Source organism: Bos indicus, chromosome 3 (genome assembly GCF_029378745.1).
Source record: "Bos indicus isolate NIAB-ARS_2022 breed Sahiwal x Tharparkar chromosome 3, NIAB-ARS_B.indTharparkar_mat_pri_1.0, whole genome shotgun sequence".
Lineage (NCBI taxonomy): Eukaryota > Metazoa > Chordata > Mammalia > Artiodactyla > Bovidae > Bos > Bos indicus.
Genome location: NC_091762.1, coordinates 27,996,910 through 28,010,359, shown reverse-complemented (window position 1 = coordinate 28,010,359; position 13,450 = coordinate 27,996,910). Strand labels below are relative to the sequence as shown.

Genomic DNA, 13,450 nt, shown 5'->3' with positions numbered 1-13,450 from the left:
GATCAAACAATATATTTATTGGTGTAACACACATGCAGTCGAGCCTCCAGCATGTGCCAGACACATGGGAAATTCGTATTGAAAAAATAAAATAGTTCCTGCCCTCCAGGAGAGGATAGTTTAGTGAGGGGCTCAGACAAGCAGTCAGCGGTAATTGTTCAGAAAGTAGAATATCACAAGGGAGTCATGCCCATGATTATAGGCACTTACAGGAGGACATATTCACCTCTCTGAGAGGCTCAGCGAGCAGTTTGAGAAAATTTAAAGAGCCAGGAGGAATTTTCTGAAGGACGACATTCAGCAGGAGGAACGGCAGATGTCAAGGGGAGTATCCCACCCGTGGAGCTCAGCGCTCCTGGAGCCTCGGGCTTGGGCGGGGAGGTGGATGTGGGACCTGGCCAGCCCTTGGATTACCACATGCATACTTCATCCAAAATCAAATAACCATCCTGATCTTGCACCGTGAGATGGTTCAGGTTAACCACTTGGTCCTCACAGCCGTTCTGTGCATTACTGCTGCCATCTGCTCCACTCACACAGAGGTTAAACGGCGTGTCCAAAGGCACATAGCAGTGAATGCAGAGCATGCATTTTTGTGTGAGCAGGTACATCCCTGTATTTCTTCCACTCACATTGCCAGAATGCTTCTCTGTGCCTGGCACCTGCCCCGAGGAGCTCTCAGGATGGGAGGAGACCAACCTATGAACAGGTACAGGCCGAGGCATATGCCATGGGGCCCGGGCCCTTGGATGGGGCTGGTGCCTCAGCCATAGCTTACGTGGGTACCAGCCACCCCACCTTCCTCGCTCTTGTGCTTATCACTGTCTGCACCCCGTGGCTGGAGAGTGAGAAAGTCAGGAAGCCTTCTCCCCCCAGCAAAGGACTCTGTTGTGCAGGTCTGATGGAATTGCTATATAATCAGCCGGGCTGTCCCGGTCTGTTGGGAGGATGTTTTTCCCCCATGACTGGGAGCCTGGCAGTGCCACCTGGAGTGGGCATTCCCTCCCTAACAGCATCTCTGCTGTCCTTACAGGCCTTCCTCGAACGGTACCTCAGCGCCGGCCCCACACTGCAGTACGACCGGGAGCGCTGGCTCTCCACGCAGTGGCGGCTCGTCAGCGACGAGGCTGTGACCAACGGGCTGCGGGATGGACTCGTTTTTGTCCTTAAATGCTTGGACTTCAGCCTTGTCATCAATGTGAAGAAAATTCCGTTCATCATGCTCTCGGAAGAGTTCATAGACCCCAAATCTCACAAATTTGTCCTTCGCTTGCAGTCCGAGACGTCGGTTTAAAAGTTCTATATTTGTGGTTTTATTAAAAAAAGAAAGAATATATATAGAGAGATATATGTATACCAGAGGGGCATCTTTGTTTTTATTATTCTTCATGGCTGACTGAGCTGGCACATGAGAAACCAGGGTCCTTTGACCATCTGCACTTTATTTGGAAGGAAGCAGAAGATGGCCATCCTGGAAGAAAGTGACTGATGACATCTGACTTGGGGATGGGCCGTCTCCAGAAGCGGTTCCCTGGCGTTTTCTGTGACAGCTGCAAACCAAAGCAGAGCTGGAGGTTCTCAGGAACCCTGCCTTACGACTCGCCCCTGCCTCTCGTCCAGCACCCGGCCCTGCCCTGGCTTCCGGCCGTCCCACTCCTGGGCCTGTAGGGCACACATCTTCGTCCTGTTTCAGGGAACCCGACAGGACCTGTCCACACGTGTTTGTGTGTGTAAACGTCCAGCACCACGGGAGCCACGGGCTGTTGGTGAAATGCCTGCCTTCGTCTCCGTTCTCTGTTGCCTTAGGTTCTGCAGAGAAGGATCAAAATGACAAGCGTGCACTGTCAGTTTACAGCTCTTCATGATTTTTTGTTTCCCAAAGAGAGAATTTGCCTGCCCTAGTTCTGACCTGCTTGCCTACCAGCTTGAGCAGGTAGCCCTTTCTTAACCCTGTGATGGCCCACCTGCCCTCTCTCCATCCTGGCCGGCAGGCCTGGCCAGGAGCCCAGTCTCCAGAGCCACAGGGGACCTGGCTGTTCACGTGTGCCCTGGGGCTCCATGCACAGCCTCGGGTCCGCCCCATGGATTGTTTGTTTGTGTAGGAAAGGGTGGTGTGCCCACCAGGCAGGTCCCAGGGAGAGCATGCCAGCTAGGGTGTTCCCTTTAGGCTGTGGCGGGAGCCCCTCCCCTCCCAGTCCTCCTCCAGCTGCTCCACACCCACCAGGAAGAGACCCACACTGTGACTCTGGGGCTGGCACGTTTGGCTCGGAGCCTCTATTTCCCAGGAGATATGTCCTCACAAAGCTCCACAGCAAGCTGCCTTGCCAGGGGACAGCTGCAGCGTCCAGTCCCTGACTTCTGACCACCGTCACTGTGTGCTCATTGCCTCTGCCCCTTACTACCTGGGAAGGGGCTGATTTAGGCCCTGGTGCTAAATTACTTGTCGTTGGTAGTCGAGTGTGGAGAGGGAATAGGCAGGATCCAGCATTCGGGGAAAGGAAAGTAGGGAGATGATCTTAGGGTTCAAACGATGCCTGCCTGGTCTGTTCTTAGATACAGCTGGTTTCTGGGGGCTTTCCCAGGCCTGGGGGAGCAGCTGGGCCATATTCAAGGCTCGCCCTGAGGCAGAGCCCTGCAGCAGTCTTCAGTTCCTCCACCTACCTTCCAGTATCCACAACAAACTTTTGCCAAATACTCACTCTTGCTTTTCCCTGGTGGTCAGGCTAACCAGTCACCTTTCTTTAGCCAAGGACAACGCTGTCCAATGCTCTTCTCATAGGTGTTCCCACGTATTCTGACTGGTGTATTCATTCCAGGAGGGGTGCAGTGTTTGTTATTATTGTCTTAAACCAAACTTGGCTTTGGCTGTTTGTCACACACCTGTATCTGAAAAAGTAAACAGCCGTCTTGAATCCACAGCCTTCAGGTCAGAAGGAAGATGTGTCGGAAAAGGAGGAAAAACTGGTTGGTATGGAGTGGAGCCAAGATGTCCTATTTAATTGCATGGTTTTGGTTTATGAAAAACACTTACCATGTAACCATGGTGCTTTTCTTCTTCTTAGTTTTGCCTTTAGGTCCCCTTCAAACTGGACATTCCTTATGATGATGTCTTTCTCAGGAATCTATTTTGGGAGACTGGGCAAGGGATGGTGAATGTACAATGAGACTTTGGCGACATAAAGGTTATACTGTCTCAGACTAAACGTATCAGAGGCTGCTGCATCAGGAACCCAGCAATAGAAGTGCCATACATGTATATTCATATGGTTAATAATGACACTATCCATCAGCGTTCCATAAAACTGCTTCCAACCCTGTCTTCAATTACCAGTCCAGAAGGGGTTAAGTTGGAGTCATGGTTTGGGTGCCTGCCTTCCCAGCAGGGTGAAGAAAGGTTTAAATTAAGGAATTTTTTTTTCTCTTTCCACCCCTTTGTCTCTCTCCCAGTGTTTGCATAGGAGAATGTCAGACTTTCTGAAATTACTGTTTTTATTTTAAATTGAGTATTGATTTTTTTAATGCTGACTTTGTATTGAGTCCTTTTTGAAAGAATAACATAATAAAATGCAGGATCTTTGTATCAAGCCTTTGCACTTGCAAACTCTTAATAGCTTGAGTTACTGGTGCAGTGGGAACAATGTAGATGCCATTTAAAAAATTTTAAGGTTTCAGAAAAACTGTATCACACAGCTGAACACAATGCATTTCTATTTCAGTTCTTGGAGCCAGTCGGCTATACTTTTTAAAAGGGGTTAACTGTGCTAGTAGGATTAGATAAATCCGCACTGGGGAGACAGAATTTTTTTGCCTTAAATGTTTATAGATTTTCTATAGTGAACCTAAGTTATTAAAATGTGAACATTAAACAGTAAGTAGAAAAACTTAATGAGGAGTGTGTGTCTGAGGTCGCTCTCTTCCCTCCTGATGTTTTAACCAGTAGATATCTAATTTCTGTTTTTAAGTGGGTACTGTTGAAGATAATGCCAACTTTTAATTGTCCATGAACTGAACTGCATTCCTAGAGGTGGAAGGGATTTCTAGGTTTTGTGATTGATTCATCCTTTGCATCATCAGCTAAGTCAAAGTGTGTAATACTTTTGCTAAAGTTTATAAAGTAAGCCCTAGAGAAAATGCTTGTTCCGTTTTATTGTCCAACTATCACCATCTCCCTCTCTCTCCTTTTCAAATCTGTGGATAGGACAAATTCTGTCCGGCCAAAGGATAGAGGAGGTGGCCCTGGCACGTGTGTGTGTTGTGCTGCTGCTCACTGCCAGGGCTCGGACCTCCTTTGCAGTGGGGAGATCGTGGCTGTGTGGGTGTATGTCCAGCGTGGGAGATGTGCCCCGTTCCTCACCATAGGTGGTGGTAGCTGAGTGCTCTCATTCTCTTGTCTCCTGGTTGCTTTACAGCCGCCTGTATTTAGATGAGGCTGTAACCCTGGAAAGCCATGAGCCTATTAGGCTGACAGAAACGGACGACCCCCCCCCCCCCCCCCCCGGGAGAGTGCCTGTTGCAGTCACTCAGTGAAATCAGCAAAATCGGGTCCTTGGTTTACCCTCATCTACGGGAACCCTGCTGTGTAAGGATGCATAGTTGTTTGTGGCTGTGTGTTGCAATATATGTGAGCATTTCTCTTTGAGTGTAACTACCAACAGATGGACGGCATGTTTATGTTAGCCATCTGATCATCTGTGCTATCTGTAGCAAGACTGGTGTGTATCTCAGCAGATAACTTGTGGATGGGTTTATATGGATGAGTGTGTGAAAGTCCGTGTTTCTACATAGGCCCTGTGTTTGAGAGGTTTCCTAACAACACCCATCTTCTGGGAGGTTACTCTAAAGCCAGTTACTTCTCCCTCCCTTCCTTCGCTCCTTTGCCTCGGTTACACTGGCTTCTCCCCAGGAGTAAATGACTTTAGCACAGTGAGGTCTTCTAGAGCACCGCTGCCCTCCAGGCAAGTCCATTAGACTCTTCCTTGCCTCTGGACGCTATGACCTGAAAACAGAAAGAAAGAAAAGTCTAGCTCCATGATAAGCAACTGCTCCAACTTCACTACCCTGGAAGCCTTACCGTAGATTTCTTGATCTAACTTAAAAATTGAACTTCATTTAAAAAAAGTTTATGACTAAAAGCACAGAAATGGTGCCATAATATTTAAATAGTCCAGCAGAGACCCTGCAGTTGTTAAGTGATTTATTTCTGGGTAGGGTTTGTACTTTATAGATCTTGTTTTACCAAAAAAAAAAAAAAAAAAAATCACTACCATGAATTTACTCCTGTGTAACCTTATGGTCATAATCCATTGTAAATGAAATATGAGTTGTTTTCCTAAGCCCAGAGCACAGTTTTTGAATGGTATTAGGAGCCATAGACACTACTTTATTGAGCTTTAATCAAGTGGATGCCCGGAATGTTAGATTTTGGATCACATTTTTGAGAAAACATATTTGGGTCAAAGAAGGAAGAAAAGGGTAATAGGGTGTGTTTATCAGCTATTGTTATGTTAGATGCTGTCCTCGAAGGTGAATTCCTTTAAATCAGGGGTTATCTCTGATTTTTACAGGTGAGAACCAGGATGATCAGAGAGAGAAGAATGTGCCTAAAATCTCACAGCTAATAAATGAAATTTCCCATCTAATGTTTGACTCCAATCCCATGGTCACTGTACCTTGAGATATTACCTATATAATTTGGCATTTTCTGGATGTGGAGGAGAGAGAACCAGAGGGCACTTAACCTTGAATCAGAACCTGGGGAGGGGGTGTTCACTGGAGATGGAATCGCTTCTCTTTGACTTTGGGTTTGTACCCAGACTATGGCTCCAAGGAAAGCTGCCCTGTGGCACTGGCAGATTTCCTTGGGACTTTTGATGGAAAGAAGTTGAAAATTCCCCTTCCTCTAGGAAAACCAGCCCTGCCAGTGCGACACTTGCTGTAGAACTTGGGTGCTATTGTTCCTGGCAGTCACTTTGGGTTTTGCCCCTCCCACCCTTCCAGTCCCACCTGCTGGCTTGGGGAGGTGTGCTGGGGCTGACCTGGCCTCCTCCTGACCTGAGGAGGCCTCTTCCTGGTGCTTTGTCAACCTTGTACCCCAACAGCGCCCCCCCAGCCCGCCCCCGTTGAGGTGGGAAGGGACTGCCTACAGCCCCAGCCGAGGGAGGTTTGGGACTGGAGCCCCTGGCCTCCATGCCTGACTTCCTTATTCTCAGCAAGCGCTTCCATCACACCACTTTCCCCCACATTTGTCCTCGAGAGTTTTAATCAAGAGACCTAGACCAGGGCTCTGAACACACCGTTTGTGTCTCTTCCACCGTCTTGAGGTTTCTGTTGCGCATAAACTACCTTCTTCTTGCCTGCTGTTTGCTCTCGGTGGAGGATAGGAAGGGAAAGATGACGGGCCTCTCAGCTTTGCTATTAGGTTGACTAAAAAGTTTGCTCAGACTTTGCCATAAGAGGGTATAGAAAAGCCCGAAGGAACTTTCTGACCAACCCAATACTTACTAGGAAAGAGCACGACATTTTCAAAGGGTAGGTAGAAAATGTAAAACTACTGACTAAAAGTAGATTTTAGTACTCTGTGTCCCTTTTACCAGGCCTGTCCCATTTCTCCTTAGATAACCCAATTTGTTTTGTATCACCTGAAACATAAACCTCTTCAATGAGCTGTTTTAGAGCACTCCAGCACAACTGCAGATTTCTGATACCTGAAGCAGTGCAATCAAATGTTACTCCCAGTATGGCACCGGGAATCTACAATTGATATGTCTCTCAGCTTGAAAACATCAGTGTTTTGTCCTTGCTTTGGTGGGATAAAAACGCCTCTTATCTTAAGCCCTGGGGACAAATGTGACCAACCCCCAGGATTTTATCTTGAGTGTCTTTGGCACTTCTTTTGGCACTGAAATAATGTTTGGATAAAAATAGTTGAATATACAGTGTCTGGTTTTATATTTGCTTGTTCTTATCTGAGTTTTCCCTTGTAGACATGAACTTTCACTCTGAAGGAGGTCATCCTTTAGGAGTATTTAAACCCCCAAAAGCCCTCACCTTGGGAAAGGTTCATATCTAGGGACCAGAGACTGTTGCTCAGGGAATTAGTAATAGGACCTGGACATCTGATCTGCGGGTGTCAAGTCTAGTTCAGTTCATGTTATAGGGAACTTAGTTACACATCATCACCAGTCCAGGGGTCAGGTGGAAAGAAGTGGCTGACACTTTTCATTTGCCAGTGCCCCACAGGTATAGAAATAATAGAGTATTCATTTAGCATTGATTATTGTTCTAAAAAAAAAATCCAAAGTGTGCTAATAATTCCTTATTGTTATAATGGATTCACAGTAGGCTTTAGCTAAATAGCAAACTCCTCTGGGACTCCTAAATTATGACATAATTAACAAACTTTGATTTTCAAGAAGTTGTTTATGACAGCTGTTGCCTGGAGTACAGGACACCAGCCAAGATGAGGGCAGGGGTAGATACAGGCTCACTGGAGTGGTGAATTAACTTGTGTTGTCATGACCACTTCTTCAACAAAGATGCTAGGGAGAAGACCAGAGAGACTGGGACCGGGTCTTACTCAAGGAAAATTTATTTAACAATCACTTTTGTGTTGAAAGAACTTTGCATTTCTGGATTTAGAATCCAGTATCAGTCCAGCGAGTTCAGTAAGGAAACCATCTGTCTCTATCTGATGGAGCCATAACTGTGCAGAGATGTGGCCAGGGGTCTTTTGTGTTCTCTCTTATTAGTTAATACCGCACTTTGTAAGCAGGAGGGGCAGTTTGGCTGGTTAGCAAAGTCCACAGTCACTAGATAGGTATGACAAAGTCTGAGTGTGACTTCTTGCATAAACGGGGTGGTGGGCTTTATTGAGATGTTTCAAATATGTGAATGAATGAATTACACTACCAGCAACCATCTGCCCAAGTACATTTGTATACATTCATAAGGTGTACCCTGTGAAGCCTCTTCTCATTGTAACATCAGTAACAAAGTTAGAGTCTTTATAAGGGGCATGGTGTACCTGGTATCCAAGTTATTTTGTTCTCTTTTGGGTCTCCAGTTCCAATGAACTGTAAAACATTTTACATGTTACATTTTTTATACTGTAAAACTTGGAAAATAAACTGAAATCCCAAATTACATTTTGTCACTTTTTTTTTAATGTGATTACTTCAATCTAAAAAGTTTATTTATTTATTGAGATATAGTTGATTTATAATGTGTTTGTTTCAGGTGTACAGCAAAATGATTCAGTTATACATACCTACATATATATTTTTCAGGTTCTTTTCCCTTATAGGTTATTACAAAATATTGAGTATAGTTTCCCGTGCTGCACAGCAGGTCCTTGTTTTATATATAGTACTGTATATATGTTAATCTCAAACTCCTGATTTATCCCTCACCCTACTTGCTCTTTGGTAATCTTGATTTTGTTTTCTACTTTTTTAGGGAACATTTTTACTCTTGAAATACTTTTGATACCCTTTTAAATATAACCTGTCAAGTGTCTCTGAAAACCAAGACAATGTAATGATAGATTGAATGGGAAAGTGGAATTGTCATTGTAAGGAGAACTATAGGTTGCAATCATTTTATGGTCAAGAGAATGTTTTAAATGAATAGAGTACTGAAAATTAAATTCTTAGGTTCTAAAACTTGGAGGTGAGACAGGCTTTTGAGTAAATCAGCAAGTGAAAAAAATCTTCAAGTCAGGTAAGGAGGGAGGAAAATGTCAGACCCTGGATTTGTAGAAAGGTGAATGTTAGATTGTTTTTGTGAGTGGCTTGCTAATTCAGTTTAAATTATTGACTTATTTTCAGTAGGTCTACTTAAAGGAAACTTGATTATTTGACAAAGAAGTATTGGAGCTTGCCTTCTGCTACACTCAGCTATCCTTAGTACTGAGTACCTATAGCACACAATCAAATTCTTACCTGTTGCATGGACAAAGATCAGACTAAGCAATTGATGTGAAGATACTCATTGTATAGATTATTGATAAACTCTGTTTCTCTGTGCCATCAGCCAAGATGGACACAATTTACACCTACACAAGCAAAACCTACTCAAGAAAAGATTAAAAGTGTGTAACAAACATAAACCAAAGACTCTTTTTCGTTCATTGCCCATGATAAAGATAACAGAATTTTGGAAGAGTTTTGAGGATGTTAGGTGACAAACCATAAGATTATGGAAGTGGAGAAAGGATTATCAGGATGGGACCAGCTGCAGCCACTGCAAGCTTTCCCAATACCAAAGACAAGGTCCAGGAGTAGTGTGTGGGTCTGGGGAGCACCCCTGCACCAGAGAGACTTGGTAATGCCCTATCTGTGTCGTGTAGCGTCTTCTAGTTACACAGGCTAATGTTGACATGGAAAATCAAAACCGTGTTTATGTTCTCTGTATTTACACCTGAATGTGTTTCTGCAGTTCTGAGAATTCATGTAGTTTTAGACAAAATGATGATGCATTTGTAGAACTGACATGGGGCTTTAAACATTTTTCCTTTTCTGGCTCCTTGCTCAGCTCTCCCATCTTACCCACTCAGTTTTGCCTCCTGTGATCTGCATGTGGTAATCAGTTTTAAGGGTCCATTGACTGAATATTGCAATGAGTGAATGAATGAATGGGAACATGGCACACACTCGATACTAAGACTACAAGGTGTAACCTAATCATTTATGACTATTGTAAGGGGAATTATTGGCATTTTTATGTCAGCCTTAATGTCAGGCTCTAGGGCTGACATTAAGAATTCTAGTCATCACTGCTCTAAAGAGTCCAGATTGATACAATACCAGGTTAACTTGAAAGAGGTCTTTAATTCGTCTCTCTACCATTTGGGTCTGTGAATGTATTAAATGCATTTGATATTTAGGTGGCTGTGGTTATCCCATTTTCAGAGAATGGAGCCTGGGATTTCTGCTGTCATCCCCACACTGCTTTGCTTCCCACCATGATGAGTATATTCCTGGGAGACTTTGCTAACCCAAGGGAAGAGAATATCCCCCATTGGAAATCTTACTGAGCCAAGGAGATAGTGTTCCTATTTCTTCAGCAGTCGTCTACCCTAAGCAAATCTGAGCAGATGACACTGTTGCCAAAAACTTGGAATGAGACTGACTTTCAGGAATCAGTAGCACATTCTTAATGGTACTAATAGCTGTTAAATTAGCTTTGTATAGGGTTTAGCAGAGTATTTAGTCAAACACGATTTATTAAGTACCACACAGAACTTAGACCCTGAGGTTAGAACAGAATCAGCCTAAATCTTCTCCCTAAGATCACTCTCAGACTAATGCGGGGAGAGTTGCAGGTTCTGCAGAAGACTGCCACAGGGCGCTGTGAGGACTAAGCAGAGGATGCGGCCAGTTTGCCTGGGACATGACTGGAGAAGAGTCATAGAGTGTATCTCTATGGGAGTTTGCTAGGCAGGCACAGATGGGGAAGGACAGGCATTCTGGTAGATGGAACATGAGCCAAGGCTTGGAGGTGTTAAATAGCCAAGCAGCTTTGGCCAGTTTCTGAGAGTAGCTGTTTAGTTACTAAGTCCTGTCCAACTCTTTGAGACCCCCATGGATTGCAGCATGCCAGGCTTCCCTGTCCTTCACTATCTCCTGGAGTTTGCTCAAACTCATGTCCAGAGTAGAGGGGTAGACAGTTGGGAGGTGCCATGAGAAGTGAGGCTGGGTAAGGTTGACAAGAGACAGTTTGCATAGACCTCCATGTCCTACAAAGGAAACTGGTTTTAACCCCAAGACAAGGCTAGTCCTGACTCCCCAGTTCTCTGGCAGTGGTACTGACCTGACTTCTGCTGAAGTAACAACTGGATGTTATAATCTAAATGGGGCATTTGGATGCCATCATTCCAAGATAAGTACTCGATGTTTGCAGCAGCAGTCACCCCAGTGAGACCAGTGCGCTTCCCATCCCTGAGCCCAGATATCACCAGCATCAGCTCTACTCAGACTTTGCTTTTCTCTTGTGGAGGAGAGACTCTTCAAGGAGTTTTAACTTTACAGGTGCTACCTCATTTTTTCCTCCCCAACTTCATGCCCCACAGCCTAGACTGCACAACTGGCCATCAGACAACTTTCTGATCAATATTTGCTCTTTGTCCTTTTAATCTTTAAAAACACAAAATTTTTAAACACTTGTTGGGAATAGAATACCACTTCCCTGATGACTGAGAGGGTAAAGAATCCACCTGCAATGCAGGACACACAAGAGACACGGGTTTGATCCCTGGGTTGGAAGGATTCCCTGGAGAAGGAAATGGCAATTCATTCCAGTATTCTTGCCTGGGAAATCCCATGGACAGAGGAGACTGGCAGGCCACAGTCCACAGGGTCACAAAGAGTCAGACATGACTGAGCAATTAAAGCACAATGAAGAATTTTAAGCATGTATGTGACACGATCATGTTTTCATTTTCAAAAAGCCTTTGATTGCAGTGTGCAGGACTGGAGATGGGAGGGCAGTCAGAACCTTGCTGTCACCCAGCTGAGACTGTAAAGCCTTAATTATACAGTAAGAGCAAGTGAAGAGAAGAGGACAGGGCTTGCTTCCTGTTGGATGTGGGAATAGGAGACAGTGTAATGGCTCAAAGATTTCTGGCTGGGAGATTGTCGGAGGGCGATACCTCTTCCCCATTCCTGTGCTTCTGTGAAGGACTTTCCCCAAACACTGCTGGCCCTTTGCCCAGCCCTTATTCCTGTACTGAGATGGAGTGAGTTATCTGGTTAGCGGGTGGCAGCCATTTGTCCATGTTTCTTAGGATGAAGTTAATGTGTGTGTTGGGGGAAGGATCCAGTTCATTTCTCCTGCCTCTCCATCCACGACCCCTGAGGGCAGTGGTCCTCTCTGCACACCTGATTCCCTTGGATGACTTGAACTTGGAGGCAGGAAACTGGGAAGCCCATTTCCCTAATCTCTAGTGTCCAAATTACTGCTTCTCTGTAATCAGGGTGGTAATCTGCTGACTTTTGGACCTAATTTCTCAGTTGGTTCAGACCTCAGGAAAAGAAAGCTACTTTTTTTTTTTTTTTTTAACTGTGCTGGGGTTTAGTTGAGGCATACAGGATCTGGTTCTCTGACCAGGAATAGAACCCAGGCCCCCTGCATTGGGAGCTCAGAGTCTTAGCCACTGGACCACCAGGGAAGCCTCAAGAGAGCTACTTTTAAGGGCGTCCCCTTAAAGCCCCAAAACTGTGTTGGTCTGAGGTGATGCTGTCCAGGGAAGATGGCTGGAGCGAGGGGCTTGGGACTCAGAAGAAGCCTGGCTAGAGACAATTGGTGTTGGATGCTGTGGGCCGGATGAGATGACTGGGGGAGTGGGAAGAGCAGCGGTCAGTGTTGACCTGCATCTGTCCCCAGCAGAGGGCCAGCCCTGGTTCTGGAGATGGTATATCAGTAGGTCTGGGCTGGTGACAGTCATCTGTGTTTTCTAAAACTCAGACGTGATTCTGACACTGAACAGACTTGAGGAGACCGGGTGAGAGCAGGAAGTTCGAGGACAGGCCACGAGACACGCCAGCACTTGAGAGGACATAAACCAGGAGTGTTGGTCAAAAGTCATTTGATTATGACCTCTGGTCACATCATTGATAGAATGGGCTTCCTGAGGGATACAAGCTAGGGCCTGGACTGTACACAACCTTGTTACAGAAAAGACAAACTCATTTCAATTAGACATGATATTCTAAAGAAATACATGTAAATGTTCATTCTTGATAACACGATGTTTGTTTGTTTGTTTGTTTTTTGCTTTCCTAGCAGAATGGTCGGATCACACAGTTCTAATTAGGCAACATTACTAGCACTGTAAATTGATTACTTGCTTCCAGAATGAAAGGGAGAAAGACATCTTGGCTTAAACAACAAAAAGGATTAAAAGAAATTCCCTTGAGTCCATCTTGGGACACCATCTGAGTAACAGAAATGGAATCTTTTGATTGCTTAATTTAAAGAATTAAATTTAGTTTAAATCTTTAAGTATAAAAATGGGGTTATGTTTACATTCCTTTTAAGTATTTGTGTGACTCTGGGAAAATTACTTGAAGCCTCTGTGCCTCATTCAGTTTTCCCATCTAAAATGGGAAAAATAACAAAACTCATATAAGATCTTTTTAAGGATTAAATGGGGTAATACATTAAAAGCAGATAGCATAGTGCTCTGCTGCTGCTGCTGCTAAGTCACTTCAGTCATGTCCGACTCTGTGTGACCCCTTAGATGGCAGCCCACCAGGCTCCCCCTTCCCTGGGATTCTCCAGGCAAGAACACTGGAGTGGGTTGCCATTTCCTTCTCCAATGCATGGAAGTGAAAAGTGAAAGTGAAGTCTCTCAGTCGTGTCTGACTCTTAGCGACCCCATGGACTGCAGCCTACCAGGCTCCTCCACCCATGGGATTTTCCAGGCAAGAGTACTGGAGTGGGGTGCCATTGC

At 44.9% G+C, this 13,450-nt stretch overlaps 1 protein-coding gene across 4 annotated transcripts in view; it reads left to right on the top strand.

The window, feature by feature from the left end:
* VANGL1 (VANGL planar cell polarity protein 1) overlaps positions 1-8,142 on the top strand; it is a 59,687-nt gene extending 51,545 nt beyond the window's left edge. For all 4 annotated transcript variants that reach the window (XM_070785864.1, XM_070785866.1, XM_070785862.1 and 1 more), the window contains one exon: positions 1,034-8,142. In XM_070785864.1, the coding sequence (XP_070641965.1) occupies positions 1,034-1,294 (261 nt within the window). In that variant the 3' untranslated portion in view covers positions 1,295-8,142. The remainder of the gene's footprint in view (positions 1-1,033) is intronic.
* The last annotated feature ends 5,308 nt before the right edge of the window (positions 8,143-13,450 follow it).